The 23,241-nt window shown below is 36.7% G+C and overlaps 1 protein-coding gene and 1 long non-coding RNA gene across 3 annotated transcripts in view; one reads left to right on the top strand and one right to left on the bottom strand.

Moving 5' to 3' along the window:
• The window catches only part of LOC122522538, a 34,107-nt gene extending 11,074 nt beyond the window's left edge, over positions 1-23,033 (top strand). The window contains exons 2-3 of one of the 2 annotated variants that reach the window (XR_006305078.1): positions 6,199-6,371; positions 22,654-23,033. This is a non-coding gene — a long non-coding RNA (uncharacterized LOC122522538). Of the gene's footprint in view, positions 1-6,198; positions 6,372-11,497; positions 11,566-22,653 lie in introns of those variants that run through there. The other variant, XR_006305079.1, reaches the window with a different exon arrangement.
• The window catches only part of LOC122522476 (Krueppel-like factor 3), a 220,961-nt gene that overhangs the window by 195,813 nt on the left and 1,907 nt on the right, over positions 1-23,241 (bottom strand). The window contains exon 2 of the mRNA XM_043643647.1: positions 10,571-11,153. Coding sequence (XP_043499582.1) covers positions 10,571-10,582 — 12 coding nt within the window. The 5' untranslated portion in view covers positions 10,583-11,153. The remainder of the gene's footprint in view (positions 1-10,570; positions 11,154-23,241) is intronic.

Here is a 23,241-nt window from a genome sequence, read left to right as displayed (position 1 = left end):
TTAAACGAGTGAACTTTCGACGTACATACATACGTACACGCGTGCGTTATTGGAACCTAAGAGAGAACGAACGTTCTTTAAATTCGATGCTCTTCCTTCTCTTTCTCTCTACATATCCAAATGCTATCGAAAGCATAACGTTTACGAGCAGTATTGTCGATAAGCTCGAAGAATCGACTTGCACACGCAACGTATCGAAGGAACGAAGTATCCATGAAAGGGTGTTAAGCTTGGTACCAGGCGTGAACAGGTTTTAACTTGAAGTAGGAAATAGGTATGGCTAGAAAGAAAGAGAGAAATAAGAGAGAGAGAGGGGAGGGGAGGAGAGGAAAGGAAGGGTTTGGCTAGATTTTACGAGCTAGTGGTTCCGTGGGCGCCTTGTTTATCGTAGATATTCGACGGTAATATAAACACTTAACTGACTAACCTAAGAGAAAAATGATTCTATAAAGCTGACAACGCGTTGAATCACGAGCTAACTAAAGAATTGACTGCTCGATACTAACAATAAGATTACCTTCCGTTTCGATCTGCTATGCGGAAAACGTAAAATGCTTTGGTGCAAAATCACGTGAAAGAATAACGTGAGAGAACTACCTGATACCTGTTTACGTGAGAAATGTTTATAACGTACTAACATCCAATACGAACTTTTTATTCAGAGATTGATTACGTTACTAAAAACCTTGTACCTCGAAGAAAACGAATGTAAATAAGTATACACAGTCGGTCCTTACATGGGAGGAGTTTCGAGATAAGTCTTTGACATTAATTGGTCGTCCTTGAAAAGAGGAAGGCATCAAAATGTTGCGCTTTCCAACTGGACAAGGATCACGTAATTCTTTAAAATATTTATTTCAATAAATGTATTTCGAAAATGGAATTAAAAATATTCGGGATATATGAGAAATGTTTTTTTTTTCTTTTTTTTTTAAGAGCAATAAATCTATAAGAATCATCGTCGTAATTTTACGATGACGATTGAGAAAAGAAATGTTTTTTTCGACGAATCCGGTGAAAGCCGAATAAAGTCGAAAGTTAACGGAAACCGTAACGAAAGCTTTTTTTCTTCTTCTTCTTTCTTTTCTTATTTCTCTTTTTCACGATCGATAAATTAATGCGATCTGTCCTCGATCTGATCTCCCGACGATTCCCTTTGATTCTTATTTCTTTTTGTAGACACTTATTGGGACCGTTAGAGTATGGCAAAATCCGTGCCGGTCGATCCCGGGTCTTTTAAAATTTAGGATCATTATCGTAATCAAATCGATCGAACGATTCAATTATTACTCGAACGAATGATTTCGACAATATATTTTTCTTTCGGGATGTATAATTCTCGGGTGGATAATTCATAAACGTTTAACTCGTAAATAACCCGTAACGCTGCTGTTCTTAGTAGGATATTGCAAATGAATAGATACTAAAATAAGAAGAAACGGGAGATGATTGCTATGAACATGGCAATGATGAGGATAATCCGACGATTCGTTGGACCAGCTTACCAACAATGAAATGAACGAACGAATGAACGAAGGTACGCGTTTTAAGGCTCGTTTAGGTTTACGAGGAAGTGGGTTGTTTGTATGTTGCATGTCGTTATTTATTAACGATATCCTACCTCGGTAATGTCGGCACTTACGAAGCGAGAAAACTAGGTAGGCGCATCCAAGGGTGACTCAGCTTTTACCGACTCGAGTGCAGTTTCATAAAAACCTCTCTCAAACCTGACGCGAAATTCAAGCACGCGGATATATACAGGTAGATATTACATCGGGGTAGGTGGTTGGAGAAATGAGAATGAAAAGAAATCTTCAACGATGATCATTCTTTTCAATCGATTCTCCAGTTTAATTTCTCTTCGCGTAAAAATAAAAAATTCGATGAAGAAGAAGATGAAAGACGGCAAAGATGGAGGAAAAAAAAATTGGAGATGTTTCTCGGGAGAGATTGCATTATTTCCAAGTGACAAGAAAAAAAGGGTAGGAAAAAAAGGATGAAAGCAAGAAAAGAAAGAAAGAAAAAAAAATAGTGTGGCGATTCAAACAAATTCACACCTCTTTAGCGCCGACGAAATTTACGTAGCAATTTTAAAACCCTCTTGACCCCGGCACGACTTTTACGTCGTCGTGCGTGACTTTAACGATTCGTAAATTAAAAGGGCCCGCGTATTGCTTCGGACCCGGTGTGGGCGGACTGAAAAAGAATTATAAAACGATCGTTCAGCTTCTATGGGAGAAACGAAACACTTTCTTATTCTTTGTCGTGCTATCGACAATGTTTCTGTCATAAAGAAATTCTTCTTTTCGTTTGAACGAAAAAAAAAGAAATAAAAAAGATAATAAAAGAAAAATATAGAAAGGGAAAAAAGAATGAAGGGGGATCGTATCACGTTGCACATTTATTGCATTTCTATTCGCGAAGAGAAGCCCGAGCTACTTTGTCAACCTTTGAAATATCGTTTCTTCCTCGCAACAGGACGTACCTCGTGACGTTACGTATGTCTTATGTATATGTATATACGTCGATAACACGTTCTTAGAAAGTACTTTGCAATTCCGTCGTTACGTCGGTGAATTATAGACGCTAGAACTCCCGCATGAAATTGAAACTGAAACTGCTCTCCTGAGCCCCTACTATTTTATACTAACTTGTATATTTTATAATACGAAGGATGCACACGTGATTTCAACAATTTTATTTGAAACCCTTGCTCCTTCTTCTTTTTTCCTCTTTCCCCCCCCCGTCAAAACAAAATGAAAGTTGATATATTATAAGGTATAACATGATAAACGATTCCAACTCATTACAAATATAGTGATAACGTTATAATAATTAATAAGAAAAGAGAATAGTCGATTTTCTTCGCTCGTAATTCCTGTTAGTTCCGTTGTTTATTTTTCTTTTAATATAAAAATGAAATAAGAAAAGAAAAAGAAAAAGAAAGTAAGAAAAAGACAAGGATAGAGACAGGTCGCGTATTTAGTAACGAGAACGCAGAGAGATCGGAGCTATATATTATCGAAGATAAAATCTTATTACTCATTGCGGGAGTGCTGTTACCGATACGCTGACAATTTTGTAGTCCATTACCGTGGTCGAAGTACGAGAGTAGCAAGTAGTTATAGGATATATACATATAATACATATCGATATCGTGCGTGAAGAAAAAAGCTTTCCTTCGATTATTAACGACCGTATCCTTAGTGTCCATTCCATGTCATGCCTCAACGTTATGCCAACAATCGTTGACCAATCATATCTTTTTTGTATTTAGCAAAACAAAAAGGGGAAGAAAAAAATGATATGCAGCCTCTATCATCTCGTTTGGTTTCGTTAGGAGGAAATTTCGTGTGTCTAGATAGGGTGGCATGCAAGTAAGAAGAAAACAAAAGCTTTGCACGGTTAACCGTTAAAACTGTAAGCCAACATAAGAGTGCGGATTCGCAGCCGTTGCGCAATAACTAAGGCGTGTCAGGTCTTTAAATAAAACGCATACAGGCCGGAGCCTGTCACCCGTCCTCTCGAAATACATTGCCTGGATCAAAGAGACACGTTTAAACGTAGTCTGGCCTTAAAGTACACGAATTGACGAGACTTTTGGCTCTCCTCTCTCTCTCTCTATATATATATATATATATTCGACTTCCGCGAGAGAAAACTGAAAGAAAACGAGAGGAAATATCATCTACGCGAAAGTAGTTCTAAAAATATCAGAATAACCTTTTGCGTAAAGCTTCTCCTCTTCCGTTTTCTCCCACTCTCTCTCTCTCTCTCTCTCCGACTATCTCGACTTTCTGCTTGAAGATGATATAATGCTCGTTGACCTCGCATCATCGAGGGTGGACGATGCCAATTTTCAAAGAGATACGTATCATATATTTTTATTTTTTTTTTGTTTCTTTCCTCAATAAACCTTAATTTTGACAAACATCCTTCGCGATCAAATAGAATGCACAAATTTAAAGTAAAAAACGATACGACGCGTCCTTTAAAAATACAATAAAAATCTCAAAGGAGAGAAAGAGAGAAAGCCGTAAAACGAATCGTATTAACAAGTAGAATCGATCTTTGTGCATGTCGAGCGGGATCCTTTCCGTTAGTGAGACAAAAATTTATTGCAAATAACGATTTCTCGCGGTTGCCACGAAGAGAACTATAAACGTCTGGTCCTTGCAAGAAGAGAGAAAGAAATGATGATGAAAAAGAAGAAGAAGAAGAAGAAGAAAAAGAGGGAAGATAAAGAATAAAAGGAAAGAAAGAAATGATATTCGACGTGCATACGCGACCCCAGTGCGAATATAAAATAAATTAATGTCCCTAGGACGTTTTACGGGCGAGATATAATCGAGCGATACTTAGTATCCAACAGCGAACGCGACTTCGGCTAAATGTCTTTCAGAACCGTAAACGTTACCTTACGTCCCACCATACCAAACTTCCAATGCAAATTTGAAAAACGTAAGTACCCACAGTCTCAGAGCGTTATTAAATATAACTTATTATCGAATTACATTAATGCTAATAAAAGATTCGCGAAAGAAGGCAAACCGGCGGGAGGGAGGAAAGGAGAAAACGGAGAGGAGGCTAATCGTATGTACATAAGTACGTATGTATGTACATACATGCGTTTGATACGACTCTTGAAAGAAAATCAATTGAATTGATGACCCCTGCACGAATTACTAAACGAGAGAGGGAGAGAGAAAATATCTAATCCGTGGAAACATTAATCTGTACTACTATTATACCAATAGGAAAAATTAATTTTTAACAAGCATCGTTTTAGCTCGATTTTATCGATCGTTTCAACACGCGAGATGTATACGTTATTTTAGTTTGATGTTACTAGAACTATTTGAATTTGCAGATAGCAAGGATGAATATAAATAAAAAAAGAAAAGGATTACATGTTCTTCTATCCATATCGTCTTATCGATTCTTCCGAATGCTACTCGACGTCTTTAGAAAATCACAAAAACTATGACAACGAGTATTACATATGCACGTATTCTTCGTAAATGAAATTGACTTCTTCTTTCCATGAATTATTTTTCAAACTAACTGAAAATTATTTTTATCCAAAACTTTATTAACTCTATTATTGGATCAGATTTCAAATCGTGTAAGAATTTATTTAATCAGATTTTAGCCAGACGTTCGTATCCATCTGCTGCATGATTAGGAAAATAACTTTAACTGAAATAAAAATGTTAAGTCACGCAAGCTTCAATTTCCGAAACACATATGTGATGTTACATTGTGAAATCCGTTAATTCGTGAAATAACTAACTGAACATTTAAACAACTATACTGACTTATTTAAATATGAAAGAAGACAAAATTACCTACTTCAATGATAAAACACCATAACTAACAGAACATTTGCTTTTAAAGTAAAGGAAGAGATAAAAAAGGATAACTACGAGCATTGTCGTAAAAAGAAAAAGACACTAAAGATGGATCAAATTTCATTCTCATACTTTAACTACTCGCTTCTTATAAAGTCATATGTAACCTCGTTATTTTCTAAAACTACTATTAGTTTTAATGTATAATAAAATTCTTTTTATATGTATTCCCAAAAACGTCTAATTATTTTGGGTAAAACCTAGAGTTTCCACGATTTAACTGAATTATAAAATTTAACGTTGACATATACACGTATTGCACATATATATTACTCGCCAGCAGTACACACACAGCAGTGCACAAACGTATGCATATATATGCATATCATTTGCATAGCAACAAAACACATATACATATACGCGAAAATATTTTATATTTTTCTATTATTGTGTTGATATCTCTCAATGAATATGAAAACAACAATGCAATATACTGAACGAACACCGAATCAACTGTTTTTTCGATTAATTTAACTTAACTTTTACTCACCCTTCCCTTCTCAATCATTATTCTTCTCAGTTTCCAACCAAACGTGTTCAGACGTATTCCTGTTTTACGTATTATATTTATATTTCTACTTCAATTATCTTCTCATTTGCATTAGACACAATATTTTATATCTTCTTTTTTAACGATACTCATTATACACGCATGCACATATATATCACTCGCTAACAGTAAACATACTCGTGCACATATGCATATTATTTGCATAGTAACAAAACACGCGCGCGTATACACGAAATAAATTTGATACTTTTCTAATATCGTTGTTACGTCTTCCAGTGTTCGAAGAATACTGACGGATATGAAAACAACTACGCAACAACTACACTGAGTGCTCACCGAAATCATTTTTAAAATGAATCAGAGGTCCATGTGTCTACAAATTCAACGACGAAATTGTTAATAAAATAAAAACGATAACATTGGAATATTGACACTGGCTAAGGAGTGGGGTATGTATAAACAAAACATTTAATGGTATTAAGTTGTTTTATAAACATTCGGTCTCCTTTCATCGGTTATTTCTTCGAATTATCCACAATAAGAACATTTTCCTAGAAATATCAGACTGTTTGTATACTTTTAGTAATAACGATAATCGATCGATATATTCCATATTGTTGGGTGTATTTCTCGCTGGAAAATGAGTTTTTAAAATAATCTCGCGACATAAAATTTTAATATTTTAGGTGTGTGTGTGTGTGTGTGCGCGCGCGCGCGCGCGCGTATGTGTGTGTGTGGGTAAGCATGTAAATACATCTTATCAATGAAATAAGCATATTTACAGTAGGATCATTAAAATGTTTATATAGAATTACTTCTAAAACGCCTATTTATCTTAGGTAAAACCTAGAGTTTCCTGAATTATGCAATTTTCTGATTTAACTGAATTATGCAATTTAACGCTGACACATAAATATATACCTATAATATTGTACATGCATAGATACGTACGTTGTATGTAACAGAAAACTTAGGACGCTTAAGAGACAATGCGTGTGAAATTATTTCTACATGTGATATTATTTCGAATCGCTGTTACACCTGTGTGTTTTAACGAAACACACAATGTTGCTACCACTGTTAGTAGCAATTAGCGGCGCGTGTCTTTTATGCAATACATATCTTACAGTCGACTGAAAACGATTTAAACGTACGACGGGAGATATCAGAGAGCTCTTAACTGGGCCGCGATAAACGATAACACCGACGCTCACAATCACGCGGCTAAGTAAGAACACTTGCCTACTTGCATGCAACGAAGCATGGAACTTCGAATAAATATTTCAATTAACTTAGGACTTAACGAACGTGTGAATTTCTAACTCGAGTATCGTCATCATATGTCTTCAAAATTTTCAGAAAGATGATAAATATATAAATCTAATAAAAAAAAAATAGATTGAAAGTTAATTAGGAAGAAGAAGAAGAAGAAAATGGCAAATATGATATATCAAGGAAAGTTTCTTCATTAAATTTAGTCTTACGATAAACACCGTAGATTTGGTTGCTGCAGGTGGTGTCGATGGTGGCTCAAAAAGAAAAAGAAAACGAAAAAAAATGAAAAAGAAGGGAGAAGAAAGGTAAGACGATGACTATGCAAGAGAACGGATGAAGAGGACACAGGGCGAAGGGCCGACGACCGATTTTCACGGAGAAGGTAGCACACGCGAAAGGAAGAAAAAAGATAGTAGAAAGAGAGAGAGAGAGAGAGATGAAGAACGGGTTCTCCGGAGAGACTTTTTTTCCCTCCAAATCGCCGATTCGTCGCACTAGCCAAGAGAGAGAGGGCCGCACCCGCGTGCCTCTGCAATACAATTTATCACCGTCGTTAATAACGCATACGCCAAGACGAAGAAGATAGTGGAACGTAAAAAAAATGAAAGGAGTAGAGAGAGAGAGAGAGAAAGAGGGAAAGTATCTTATCGTTTACCGCGACGAATTCTTTGATTCAGCACGCGTATCGTTGGACGAAAGACGCTCTTTGACCCAACAGCAGCCTTTTAGAATGAATGAAAGAGATATCTCCTGGAAGATTGTTTAACTCGGCGCGGCGTACCTTCTCGGACCTCTATGTCGCTTTGTTTTAAGTGTTAAAAGGAGAGGAAGATTTTTGGTGTCTTAAGACAGTGATCGATGTCCTTCAATCATCCGTATTAATCTTTACGAACGACTGAATTTAGAATCTTTAAGACCCTCATTTTTTAATCCTCGAAATTCGCCGTTTTAATTTCATTAAGATATACGTTCGAATAAAAAATAAAATAAAAAGAAAAAAAACTAAAATGAAAGGAAGATCTTTATCGCGAATACTTAAACACGTTGCAACGATGTAAAAATGATGTTCGATAGTAATGCGCGAGCTACGCGCATTTTTCATTTCTTCTTTTTCTTATTTCAAGCACAGCTATGACACGATCATAAATATTTATTTAAATATTGAATAAAGTGAACTCGAATCGAATTCCTGAACTATCAAAGTATGTACTTAAGTATTTCCTAGCAAATAGAAGTTTATTCGAGGAAGGATCAAGTCACACCGCAAGTACGAGAAATTCGTTTGGTTGGTCATAGTAATACCGGTTTATCTGGTTTCCTTTCTCTTTCTTTCTCTCTCTCTCTCTCTCTCCCTCTCTCCGTCATTTTCTCCTAACTTTAATTTCTCATTTTTAATCAATATCTCGCACTTCCGAAACACGGATGCGCAAACATAAGAGTCAACGTGCCGACCGGCTCGTAAATCGATTTAGCGTCTCCAACGATAGCTTTTAAGATTTTACCATTACGAGTAGTAGTGCCGCGATTACGCGCGTAAACTATCGAGAGAAACAGGAGTTAAGTAAGGAAAACCGATTAGAGATAAACAGAGAAGAGATAGAGAGAGTATAATAGACATCGATCGTTTGAATCAGTAAACTTTCTTCGAATCTGCAGATTATCCTCTCTATCATTATTAAATTTTGATTATTAACCTTTTGCACTCACGATTATTTTGATAGCGCGATTATTAAGTAAATGAATTTATCTATTTAATTAGTACGAGCATTATATTTTAAACGAAGAAAATCGTATTTGAAAATTGAATATATTATCGAAGTACCCGAAAGCCATCGATACCAATCAACAAACTCGAACAGTTACGTTCGACCGTGAACAATCCCGATGACTATGGCAAAGTTATTTTTTTGTAATATACGCGACCAACTCCTTTAAGGTCCGAAGGAAGGATATATACTTTTTGCTCTTATTTCGACGGCTCGATGTACCTCCGACGAATACGAGAGAGGAGAAAGGGAAAAGAAGATGAAAAAAAAAACGAAAAGAAGGGGTTAACGTACTCGCCACACCCTACCTTAAAGATTGTAAACGATTATTAATGCTTCTCCATGGCTGACCCGTAACCTTATACCGAGTCTTCCCGTCTTTTATGCTTCTCTCTCTTTCTCTCTCTCTTTCTCTCTCTTATTTTTTCTCCTTTTCATATATTTTTCTCTTCTTTTTTTTCTTTCTTCAAATATTCCATATACGTTTAATACGAGTATATATTTAAATGTGACAAAAAAAAAAGAAGAAATTTATTCGACGTTTCTTTCAATTATAATCTATAATTAATTTCCCATAAAATTTCAGTAAGAATAATTTCAAGAGATATGAATTATTCAATATACGCATATTTATTCGGTAGTCTCTTGTAAAATTGACTCGATATTTGACGACTCGATTCGTTTTACAAAAATTCGTATACGAAGCTCGCAATGTCACGCGATATCTCGAATATAAAGATAAACTCGCTTCCTTCCATGGAAGGAAACAGGCGGCACCAAAATTATGCAAATCGCATGTTTGCCCGCGCGTAAACATAAGTGCACTTCGATAAGAAACGCATACTCCATTCAAATAATCCAAGATCAAGCGCTTGTTTGTTCCCAAAGCGAGAAATCGTACGCTAACAATCCCGATGCCTGCTGCGATTGCTAATTTTCATTTCTTTTATGTTCATGCATTCAATCTACCGTTATTTTATTATATATATAGTATAATATTTAAATAAAAATATAATAATTATACAGATATTAATAATAGCAGAGAAAAGCAACAGTAAACTCGTCCTCGATCTTCCTTCGTTTTCGTCTAATCGTTTGTTTGTAGTGTCTTTCGTCTATGATTCAATAGTCTCTTTTTCTTTCTTCGCTTATTCTTTTCTTCTATTTTTCTACCGCCTATTCATCTACACTCTTCTAGATTCGTCTACTTTCATCTAACGTCTGCTTCTATCGTCTAAATTCGACTGTGTTCATCTAATAACCATCGTCAACTATGTTACAGCGTCTAACGTCTTTTGTCGTCTTTCTGATTTGTCAATTACGTGGCGTGATCTTTCGCTAATCAATCACGTATCAATAAACAAATCATTCGCACGCATACGCTTATCAATCCTCTTTCTGACATACATTTACACTCGTTCGTCACAACATTTTTACCATGCTGCATATATACAAATGTGTATCACTTTTGTTTATCGCGTAAACAAAATCGAGCATAAAATGAATATAATTTCAAATTGATACGAGCTAAAAGAACAAAAAAATTCTAAGAGTCAGATCGTAAGTTAATATCAAGAATGTTAGTTTAGAAAATTAAGATGACTCACCATGAAAACCATGAACCTTGATTGCAGGTTGGCGTTCCCGATGTAAGTCAGTCACTGCACTCGCCCGTTTACTATTCGCTCCCTTTCTCTACTTCCGATCGTTTTCCTCTACTTGAAGATGTCTATTGTTACACTTCACTCCCGAAAAGATCGATTGATAGATCTCGCGTGAGACAAATTCTAATCACGCCTGCAATTATTCTAATTCGCTAAATTATCCAAACGAAAAGTTACTTATTGTTAGCACAATCGTTTGTCCTTTACGCTGAGAAGAGAAAAAGGACGGAGATGCGAGTAAATAGAGAAATATTCTTTTCTCTTGTTATTTTTTCTTTTTTTTTTCTTTGCTTACGAAAACACGGTAATTAAAAAAAAAAACGAAATTCACTCGCGCTTCGATTCGATGATACGAATTCTCTTTTCACGTTAGTGTTTCACAGTCACCAAGAATATGCAGATAACAAATCACTTACTAATTCAACTAGCTAAGTAACATATTAATTAGTTACAATTAGAGACACATCTTCTTCATCCCTGGCATCCGATTGGCATGTTGGCTCGAATATTGTGGTCCTTGGATCACCTGAAAAAAAAAACAAATATAATTAGACGCTGTTCTACATAACATAGGCGAAATCTTACGACCGACTAAATCGTTCTTAACACTAAACGTATCATAACTGATCAAATGACTGATTGTAAAATTTTTGTTAGAATTTCTTTTTATTCGGTGAGTCAAGAATTCTTATTGCATAAATGTAATATATTTTGCTATACATATATCGTAAAATATGTGACTTTTTGAAAATAGGGATTATTTAATTCGCTGTGGTAGAAATAGATATACATAAAGCATCTGTACGTTTAGTATTAAGAAGATACAAAAATACGTATATACAAATTTTATATAACATTGTTTTGTTTAAGATCACTCGGAGGAGGAAACGAAGTTCATGAAAAAATGAGAGACAAAAAGAATAAGATGAAGAAGAAGCAAAAGAAAAGAAAGAAAAAGATAAAAAATACGTGACGGATCGGACAAAATAATGAGACGAATGCAATGTTGTCTCTCTTTCTCTTTCTATCTAAAGTGGGGCGCGGTCGAGTATAGAGGGCCGGGCCCATGACGCACCCGGTCTTTATTTAAATCATTCGATCCGTCACGCCGTAATCGATTAGCGCTAATAGCCGGGGAAATAGAGTCGAGCGTAGCTTCGAGACGCGGTTGCCCGTTCATGATAGAAAGAGAAGATAAAATAGCGGCAATACCGATACAAACGTATCGATAGACGCAACCGAGTTAAAGGATTAGATTCGGTAAATCGATGCTTGCTAGCTTCCTAGACATCTTCCTTCGAAGTTTAGTCTCGTTGAAAGACGAGCATGCTCGTTGGATTTTCTTCTCTATGATCGAATATATCATCGAAAGGAGATCGTTTCATAGAATACTACGTTTCTATTGGTAAGAAAATCTTAGAAATAAAGAAAAAGAGAGAGAGAGAGAGAGACAAATATATTGATATATGCGTGTGTGTTTGTGAGTGTGTACAAATAACTTCAACGAACGATCTAGAGAGACTAGACGAGATGTTATTTCATCCACCTCCGCGTGGCAACGTGGACTGTCTGTAGAGTGCGAATAAAAATGGCCATCGTACTTTGAAAGTGCACTTTCACGGCACGTTTCTCGTAACGGCAACCCTTGCAATACGTAATACAACCGAACGGTTCTACGCAAAGTATCGGCATACGTGGATAGATATAAGTACGTATATAGAGATATCGAGCCGGTTACTTTCGTATCAAAAGCAGCACGCTTGTGTGTTAGACTGAGCGTAAGAGCGCGTTAAGAAAAATGTGGATAATTGTATACTAAACGAGTCCACCTACATTACGATTCTACGTGCCATATTGGCTTCAAAGTATGCGAGTCAACGCCAGAATACAACTTACCGACTATCTTTCCGTCTCTTTCTTTCTTTTCCCCTTTTTCTTTTTTTTATTTTATTTCCCGTATCACAACGTCCGGTAAATATCATTTGTATATTAGATATTCTCAACTTACATGTGTACAAGTTCATTCGTTCGACGAACCGAATGATGAGGAATAAATTATTTATTTCCACGTGCTCGGTGAACTATGCCCTTTAAATCGTCCATATGCTGAAACTTAATCTTTATGAAGAATTCAAGAAACACCGCGACGTACGATCGTACATTCGGACGAGTAAACTTTTTCTCTCTCTCTCTCTCTCTCTCTCTCTCTCTCTCTCTCTTTCTCGTACTTCTACGACGATAAACGCAAATTTTTCCCCGTGTATAGTATATAAGTATAGATCTAGTGGTAGTGTACTACGAGTTCAAACTATAATAAAAGTTTTACTATTCTGGTGGAACGGAAAAAATGCTACGATTAGAATCGACCTCGTGCCTCGAGTATTTTGTTGCGATGTCGATGAACTACAAGAGAGAGAGAGAGAGAGAGAGAAAGAGAGAAAGGGAGAAAGAAAGAAATAAATAAAAATACAAAGAAAAGAAAAGCCTTTATCGTCCAAATTTCTTAAACAAATCTAAAAGAAATCAAGTGCATTGTCAAAGAAAGAAAGAAAGAGAGGGAGAGAGAGAAAAAGAAAAGGAAAGTCGAATGGAAAGCATTAGAAATTCTACAAAGTGTCACGAATCCTGCTCGATTAACATATCTCCTAATTAGAAACAGCAACATTCTTAAGAGTTGCCGACGATCTAAACGAAGTTTCAAACTTGTCTAGCGAATCTCACGAGAAACGAGAAGTTTGTTTAGCACGATCGTCCCTCGACATCTGTGAAGCACGTACACTCGTTCTTCACGATCGACGCCGAGTCTGTCCATCGATGGACCGATGGAACGCGTTAATTGAGTTGCACGTAGAGAGAATACATCTCGGTGTTGACGATCAACCGAATTCTTTACAGTTACAGTGTATATATATATATATATCCTTTTTTTTTGCATTTTGTTTTTTTCAACCAACACATATCAACTATTAGTCAACGATTTTACAAATAAAAAAAATCTACTTCGCACGTACGAATTTTAAAAGAGACAAACGTGACTACCTTTTAAGTAACTAAATTAATTATTAACTTGAACAAAAAAAAGTAATGTATATTGAAACGTAATATAATCGTAAATCACGACGATAGATAATAGTGTCATTGATCGAAACAAATTCGCTATCTCTTTATTGAGATCCCACGAATCTCAAGCGGTAAGCCACCAGGACTCTCGAGTTTCGTTAGTTGACCGGCTAACGATTGAATTAACGAGTTTTATGGACATTAATGAGCGCGATTGCAAGTCCGAGGTTAGGTTAGTCGAGTCAAGAAAGAGGAACACACGATTCCACCTAGCAGAGGAAACAGAACGCAGTAGAAGAGAGGTCTTATGCTGCTATCTTTCTATCTATCTATCCATCTATCGATATATCAATCGATCCGATTTACCGTAGCTCGTTTCATCGTAAGACTGACACTTCGGTGACCGATAAAGTTAACCGAAGGCGTCGAAATCGCAATCAATTGATCGATCTTGATCTTAAATCATGAAAGATTAAAAAGGAAGGACGAGTCGCACAAGGGCTAACATGCCACAGTGTTGACTGTTACGCGAAACAACTTTTCACTTAAAGATTGTACCTTACACCACTTGGACTCCCTACACTCTGTGGACTTTTAATTGAAAGGTTACGAAAGCATCGTGATTTAATGAACAACGATAGCGAACTGATTTAACAAGATAGGCTTATACAGTACTCGATAAGAAAACTTAATAAATAAATGAATAAGTATATAGATCGTTTTTCCGTCCGATGAAAATCTTCCATCTAGATCTATTTATCTTCTCTAAGAAAATAAACGTGATAAAAGAACACGTGACTCGTATGCCAACATGCATACATTCAAGATTGATGCATATACACGTATCCACGCATCTACGAATATATCATATTAGATAAATATTAACATGATATAAAAAATAATGAAGCAAGAAAAAGTCTCAAATAGAAAATTCAAATATAGAATAAGAAAGATAATTAGACCTTATAAATACGACTAGGGAGTAAAATTGTAAGAGAATGGCTCGATGGGGTCCACGTGGTTGCATGCTTGCGCGTAGGATGGCCACCACAGCTGAGTATAAATACACGCTCTTCTATAGCTCTTTATGAATGGAGGAGCACGCGTGCGCGACCACTGGAACGCTGCTCGTACGAGCAGCGAAAGTGACCTGCTCTCTAGGCTCTCTACCTACCTACCTACCTGTTTTAGTGCGAAGGCGATACAGAAATCGGTAATACGCGCTCGCTCGCTCGCTTACTCGCACACTTGCTCACGTGAGCTACCTTAGAACTGTTCTGGATAATTGCGGAGCAAGGTGGACGCGTCAGGAGTGCACTGCTCGACCGCCAGTGGCGGCGAGTGTGAAACGCTCCACAGGGTGCCACGAATGCCGATCAAACGCAATTTCTCTCGGAAGAATGAGGAGGAGGAGGAGGAAGAAGAAGAGAAGATCAAACGCGAGAAAGCAACAACCTTTTCATTTGACTCTTTTTATATATATATATTTTTTTTATATTATTTATATAATATATATATATATATATATATATATATATATATATTAAAGAAATGTAGGTATTTTACGACCAGAGAAGGGAAGTTGATGGACGAACGATAAATGATTCTGTGTGTGTGTGTGTGTGTTTAGTATGTGCCAAGAAAAAACTTTGATTTCTCGAGTGTGCTGGGAAATAATTTAACGATCAATCGTATTGCACGTAGAAGGATTGTTATCCATGTCGCTAATAGTTGTACTAACGACCTAAAGTTTCCGTTAGGAGAATCAGTGCGATTATAACCCCACACGTAATAATCGTTCATCATCCACGAGCATTGAAAGTAAATGGTTTACTCGGTGTCGAAACATTGATACCAATAACGTTAATAAACTAAGTTTAACGAGTAATATACTCGAGAATTACGAGCGTACACTTGTAATTTCTATTTCAAATTGGAAGGTTCTCCGATTGTATTATTCTATCGGTTTTAGATGAAGAAAACGATTCTCAGGGAGTTAGGAATTATCATGTAAGTACCTATATTAAGAAGATCATGAGATTCTCAATCGTTAACAAGAAATCCCATCAAGAAACATCTCGCTTACGATGGACGACGATTGCTAAATCAAAATCGTTCCAAATTGGAAGCTGCCGAATGAATAATGAAGTGAGAAGGTAACTGGGCACGCTTCGGAACAGTTCGTCCTACACCATCGATCACTGCCTATCCTTTCTTCGTCATTTATTTTTTTCTCCTCTCCTCTCCTCTCCTCTTCGCTTTCCACTGCTCTTCCTTCTTCTTCCTATAAGCAATCGCAAATCTTCTAATTCGATCAATCGATTCCTAGTTCGAAAACGATGCCATTAGTCGCTTTACTCTCGTCGATGGATCCATCAGAAGCGTGGCAAACGATAGACCAGTCGTTTGCCAACTATATCGTTTCTATACTTACCCATATTACATCGAGATGCCATTTTCGCAATTAACCTCAGCGAAAGGATTGCGCAATCTTTAGCGGCCATTTCGTCCGCTTATCACGCTTCGGCTCGATTAATTAATTTAATTGCGCCCCATAAATAACCATCGTTCGATCGGCACGTTAGAAAGTCGACAAGCTCGAAAGGCTTGAGTTCTCCAAGGTGCCAATTATGCGTCGATATAGCTCACTCGAATTTCGCGCTATTCATCGATTACCTGGATGAGACCGCGACTTTCCGACTCTTTACTGGCGCTCGACGCTCTCCAATCACACCGATAAATCACTCTTATCCCTACTACTCAAATCTATCTAAGGAGTGTGTTCCTCCAACTCTAGAAGACTCTATTCGAGTATAAAATTGGATTTCAAATGCGTACCCACTATTCAAGGATGTCAGTCCTTTTATTTTTATTTTTATTTTTTTTCTCGATCTTTTTTCTTTCTGTATAGACGAAGAATCCATTCAAGAGTGCAATGTAATTTAACGTAACGAGTATAATTATATGTTACGACAATGATTTAGAAAAAATATTAATATAGTTTGCTGGATTTTTCTCTAATTGTTAAAAACGAATAAAGCAGGAGGAAAGACACGGTCGAGTTTCGTCATGGACATCTCGTAGGAAATATACGCAAAACTTTCTCTCTCTCTCTCTCTCTCTCATCTCCTTCGAATATACAGACAAAAGGCCGCTGCTTTACATGAAAATGCGATAACGCTACGACGCGGTCACGATGCAAAAATCTGCTGAACAAGAAGGCGAGAGAAGGCATTAATAAACTCCTTCTGTTCGTAGACGTACGCGCTCGTGGACGCATTGACATTAATTTGAAACGTGTCCAACCTGAGATCTTATCGATTTATTTCGAAAGTCTTGCGCGTATGTGGAAACCCGGAGATACGCTCTCTGTGACGTATACACATCTATATATATATATAGAAATGTATGTAAGAGAGAATACAGCGAGCCCTTCGTCGAATATTATAAATACAAAAAAGAAAATATTCTAAGAGGAAATACAACATTTATTTTTTTTCTATTTACGATATAATTATGAAATATCTGAATACTTTGAAAGATCTGTACATCCATACACACATATGTATGTGTGTATACGTTATGAAGTATCGTTCGAAAGAGCTTCTTCTTATTAGTATGCGTAACGTTAGAAGATTAGATATGCGTTCACTTTTCTTACCTTTGTATCAAAGATTTTAACGTTTACCAAGAAAGAATAAAAATTAACGAGATGATTTAGGTCCAAGAATAGCGACAGGTATCATGTAGGTATCTCATTTCTATGTATTCCCGTAAAGTATAGAAAGGAATCAAAAAACTGAGATACGGAATACTCACGTATGTGCCTCTCTAACTAATAAGTTAACTCTACTGACTATTCGAAGAAGATGCGTTTAAGGCAAATTTATGATGACCATAAGCATATTTTCAAAATTATTCAAAAACTCGTTCATTAATAAAATGATAATATGGAATTGAATTAAAAAGAAAGGAAAAAGAACATTTCTTCTATAATACATCTATAGCTTTCAAATCAAATATACACATAGTCCTTACTTGACTTGCATAAAGATGTTCGAAAACGAGATCTAATTTAATTGCGTGGCTATTTGAAATACGTATACGACATCGTTATCCCCATTCACGGTTGATTTAAATCAAGAACATGATACGCTCCGGCCTTTCTAAACACGCTCGAAGTATGTTCATTCGAGCGTGCGTTCAATAAGTCGCATTATGGGCCGAATTAAAGGTACAATGCTGCTTGAATTTTAGCATGTCATGCTTAACTCCAGGCGTTTCGATCGACCACTCAAACTACTACTATATACATACGTACATAAATAAGAAGGAAGAAGAGTAGTTATAATCCAAAGAGATTAACGTGCTTATGAATCTACGTGGAGAAAGAAAAAGGGTTCTGGAATAATCGTTTAAGAGAGAGAAAGAGAAAGAGAAAGAGAAAAAGAAAGAGAGAAAGATCAACGTCAATTCGTTAATTCATATATACGATTTATATACATTTATTTAATATACGTATAAATATATGTATAAATACACATACATATAGATGTTCGATCGCGTGGGCGCGATGTTTTCAAAGAAAACGACCTCGAGGTGGTATTCCTGCCGTTAGACGAGGAGGAAATATCTCGTTAAATGTATAACTCGAGGCCCTAAGTAGGAGCATCGAAGCGAGGAGGAGAAGAGTAGGTAGCACACTGAAGCGTATCGTTTATGACAGCTAACGCATCGATCGAGATACCATTCTCTCTCTCTCTCTCTCTCTCTCTTTCTCCGACAACTTTTTATTAACTTTTCCATCATCAACGTCCACTCGCATTTTCTTTCTTATTTCATTCTCTTATCTTTTCTTCGGTCAGCATCAACGACGGCAGTAGTAGTAGTAGCACAGCAACACCGACAGCAAGCAACAACAACAAGCAACAGTGACGGCAAGTTTGTAAGCGTTCATTTCATTTTATCGCCGATCCATTGAGCTTTTTACAACACGTTGAAGCACATACATTCTTGAAGGAGTCCAATATACCAAATCCAATATACCTGTATCCTCTGTCTTCTATTAGAGCAAAATGATTTTACCCCCATGGGATATATGGTACAAGCTGAGATAACAGTCCCTGCTCGCATCGAGCAATATCGAAGAAAATGAAAGTGAATAGAAGAAAAGTTTATCTTTTTCTTTGTTTTATAATTTGCTAAATAATTTTTTACTAACGCCCATGATTCTGATAAAATCATTTTATTTATTCATATATTTTTTCTTCCCCTTCCCATAATAATATAACGACGGCCAATTAAAAGAACGCTAGAGTGGATTTGTCCAAATCCGGAACAGTAGACCTTTCGCAATACCATCCTCGCAATAGGCTATGGCTATTTTGCATGAAATTATTCAGAACTTATTCTTGCGCACTGCCGGCTTCCGTTCACCCGAGAGATCACCGAGCTCTCCTCTTATCGCTCCGTCCGATCCTCGTTGAAGTCGGTAGAACGATAATGAAAGACCTGCTTATAAGAAAGAAAGAGAGAGAGAGAAAGAGAGGAGAAAACGCACTAGTCTTGTACCGGTCAGTCCAGCAAGAATAGCAATAGGTACCTACAACGCCTTTGCGTCTTTACTGCTTGCACTAAAACCGACCTATTCGCACGTATTCGTTGCACCGGTAATGAGGAACGTAGTTAGAACTATTATGCGATGACGTGTAAATAGCAGCCGGTACACACAATACCTTCTCGGGGAGAGAGACCGTTCCTCTTGCTTTTATCTTTTCAAAGCTAAAAAGAAAGAAAGATATATATTATATATTCTATCGTGACACCCAACTTAGCTCGTAGTTGTTCTTCTTAGGAACGATTCGATTATACGACCTATACTTATTGTTATTGAATGTTAGAAAGAAATAGAGTTAAAGAAGATAAGAGAGAAATAGAGAGAAAGAAAGAGACAACTATCTAATACCCGATACTACCTTCTCGTTAAGATAAATCATCGCTCCTATTGAACGTCCTCGAGCTTTATGCCGTTGCACTAGGACGAATTAATGGAAGAAAAGGAAGAAGAAGATGTTCCAGACAAACTCGTAAAGGTCTCTTCTTCTATTCTGCAATTAGTTATAATAAGATACACGACAACTCAATTATTTACCTTGAATAATATAATCTCGTCTCTCCTGGTACAAATACTTTGGATAGTTTCGCTCGAAATTTTTTGTACCTGTCAAAGAAAATAATTATTTGCAATTTTTGTTGTCCTCCTTTTCTTTCGAATATTTATTTATCGCAGGTCTTTTTTTGTCGCGATACGATACGATTGAAAATCTAAAACTTTCAACGTAAAAAAGTATGAACGAATGTAAGAAAATGAAAGACACGAGTCACCTCGATAGTTCATCACTGAAATAGTTGAAAGCTTTCGGTTGCCGAACGAGCGGTGGATAATCGAAACGAATGCCGGGGACAAGGTATTGAACAGTAGCCGTCAGCGTGCGATCCCATTAGCCCGCATTGTATGCTAATGAGCGGTTGTCGCCTCTGATCCGAGCTTATATCGCGTTATATCGCTTTCTCACAGTGCTTCTCATTCTATCTGAAAAGATAGACAATGCTCCTCTCTCTTACAGATATTTTCTTCCATATGAGTATATAGAAATATACATATATTCTGTTCTCATATGATCGTCAATTTTGAAATCGTTCAACGCGGTAAACTAGAACATCAAAGCCAATTAAAACGCTTCCTTCATTAATGCGCACAACTCTTCCTGTTAGATCATTTAATCTTATATCAAAAATGAAAACTTTTAGACGTATTTATATTACAAAAATCTAAATGAATGGATTGGTTTGCAGGAAGGGCCTATGCGAAATATATTGTTAAAAATTTGCAGTATGTAACATAAGCCCTTCCTCCAAATACCACTTCAACCATCGTGTCAAAAATAACGATATGTTAATCTAGTTAATAGATAGATATTATATTGATATTACATTATCTTCGAATACTTGTTGATATTGGTCGAACCAGAAGTGGACAATTACGGAGGAAGTTAATCTCGCAGCAGATCGAGAGTTACAAATCGATCGAGGATAGGCTACTACTACTACTCGCGTGCTACGAGAACTACGAACCAGTTTTCTCTGGTACGCCCGATAGTGGGCGATTAAAACGTCTTTCCTTCTCGAGATTAACGTCGGAAGTCGAGCGCGGACAAAATCAGGGACGCCTAGGCGTTGTCACTCGGCTCAGCAAACCCGATATACGAGTCGTGTCGACATAATTATGCTACGCGCCGTCAGGTAGATGAAGCTGATATGAACATGGGACCGTTTAAGCGCCTTTAGGAGCATAAATAATCCTATTAAACGTGTCACTGCCTGTGTCAACAATCTGACAACCAACAAGATAGGAGGCTGCTTCGACGAATCTGAGCTGTTCCGAAAGACCACGTGCTCTTTCTCTATCTCTCTTTTTATTTCTCGTTCTCTTTTTATCTCAAAAACTCATCATCGTCGTCATTTAAGAGTAGCTTAAATATTTGGACCATTGCCTACGAATATATTCCACTTGTTATCCTAGATAATTAGCCACCTGTTCGACAACTATTTTCGAATACAAGAAATTATCTACTATTTTTGTAGACAATAGAAAAATATTTTAGGTACAAAATTGTCATCGTTAATTTTATGAATAATATTATCGATCGCCTGTTATCGAATGAAGTTTAGGTAAACAATTAGCACAATGATTTGATCAGCAATAGATCTCATTTAAGTGATCTTATGTTAGTCGATCTCAATAGAAACGCGATCGCATGGATGCACATGCGACCGCTTGATAGATCGTATATACGAGAGACAAATTATGAGAGGAGAAATGGATGATCGAAGTTTGTCAATGTAGCATAGGTTGTTTAATGAAACACTTAATGGGCGGGTCGTTCATTAATCAAATGGAATGCGCAAGGTGCGTGGTTACATAGCTATGTGTCGCACCGATTATAAATTTCTCTTCTTTCTCCCTCTCCTACTCTCTCTTTCTCTCTTTCTCTCACACACACTCTCGCTCCATCTATCTATCTATCTATGTATCTCTTCCTTCGTTTCTCTTTAGAGTCACTGGGCAAGTTAAAAGGCGCGAGAAGGAGACGCAGTTTAATATATCAGCTGATTTGACAGATAAGAAAACCAAGTCTGAACTTTGAGGGACAATGATAATTCATCACAGAGTTACACTGGCGTCGCTTAATTAGGTGGTACTCAAATAGCCCGCGGCCGAGTTTAACGTGACTCTAACTCACGAAAAAAAAGCTACGTTCTCATAGCCATCGGCTTGAAAGGTCGTAGCAATTAGGTCAGCGGAGATTAAAGCGCACGGTGGATAGTCAAAACCGTTAACGAGTAGAGGAACAATTCTTTTCTTCTTCCTTCAAACACCTTACTCTCTTTCTATCTCTCTTTCTTTCTTTCCTTCTATTTCTTTATCTTATGATGCATTAACTCGTATCAATCTTGTAAACTTTGTTTTCACGTTCAGCTAAATTTTCTTTTTAAATTCCATCGAATTTATTAAATCCTTAATAAATACTGCAAACTATGCCTCATTTCTTATCTACGTGTTTTAACTAGCACGACTTTTAAAGAACTATAAAATTGAAACCATGCAATTATCATCGCCTCGTACCAACTCAAAGTTTCTTCTCTTGGCGAAAAATCGTCAATTACTTAAGTTACCATTAAATCGCTCGACCGCATTAGTCCCAACTTTCAGTTCTGTGAGAAATAAAGCGTCAAAATATTTAACAGAAATTTTTTATGTTATTTTTATAACAGTTATTGTTTATGTTAAAACTTCTGCAAAAAAATATCCAAACCAAAAATAAAATCAATTGTTACGTTAAAACGCGCCATTTCTTATGAGAAATAAAAAGTAATAATACTTTCTATAATCTGTAACTTTCCAGATCTGCATTGAAAGAGAGCTTTGTCGCAAGTCCCGTCGTAAAATCAACAATTACGAAGGAAGAAACAACTGGTAAACCGACGAGTAAGAGGAACGCGACCAGCAAATGAAATAACTGCAACTGACTAATAACCCTTTTGCCTTGTCTTTCTCTCTCCCTCTCTCTTTCTCTTTCTTTCTCTCTCTATGCCATACGAATACCACTGGAAAACGTTATTCATTTGGTAAAACCAAATTAAGAAGACGTAACCGCAAATTGAGCTACGATATATCTATCGAGGAAGGACACTATTCGTGTCAATGCCCGACACGTATTAACTCACTCACATATTTCTCTCTCTCTCTCTCTTTTTACCTACGCAAAAAGAAAACGAATAAGTATATTTTTTTTTTGTGAGAGGAAATATAAAATTCGTTGGAAATGATCAAGAAATAATTCTAATATCGATTCATCGTTTTTGAGGCAAAAGTGGTCGGATAGAGAAAAAAGAAGTATGGCAATAAAAAATTGACGAGAAGAAGAAGCACATGAACGTCGATAAGACTATCGCGGAATTCTACGGACGAGGACAGTGGCTGGTTGCTCAAA

This window comes from Polistes fuscatus, unplaced genomic scaffold (genome assembly GCF_010416935.1).
Source record: "Polistes fuscatus isolate 324 unplaced genomic scaffold, CU_Pfus_HIC Scaffold5, whole genome shotgun sequence".
NCBI lineage: Eukaryota > Metazoa > Arthropoda > Insecta > Hymenoptera > Vespidae > Polistes > Polistes fuscatus.
This window is presented reverse-complemented; position numbering and strand designations above follow the sequence as displayed.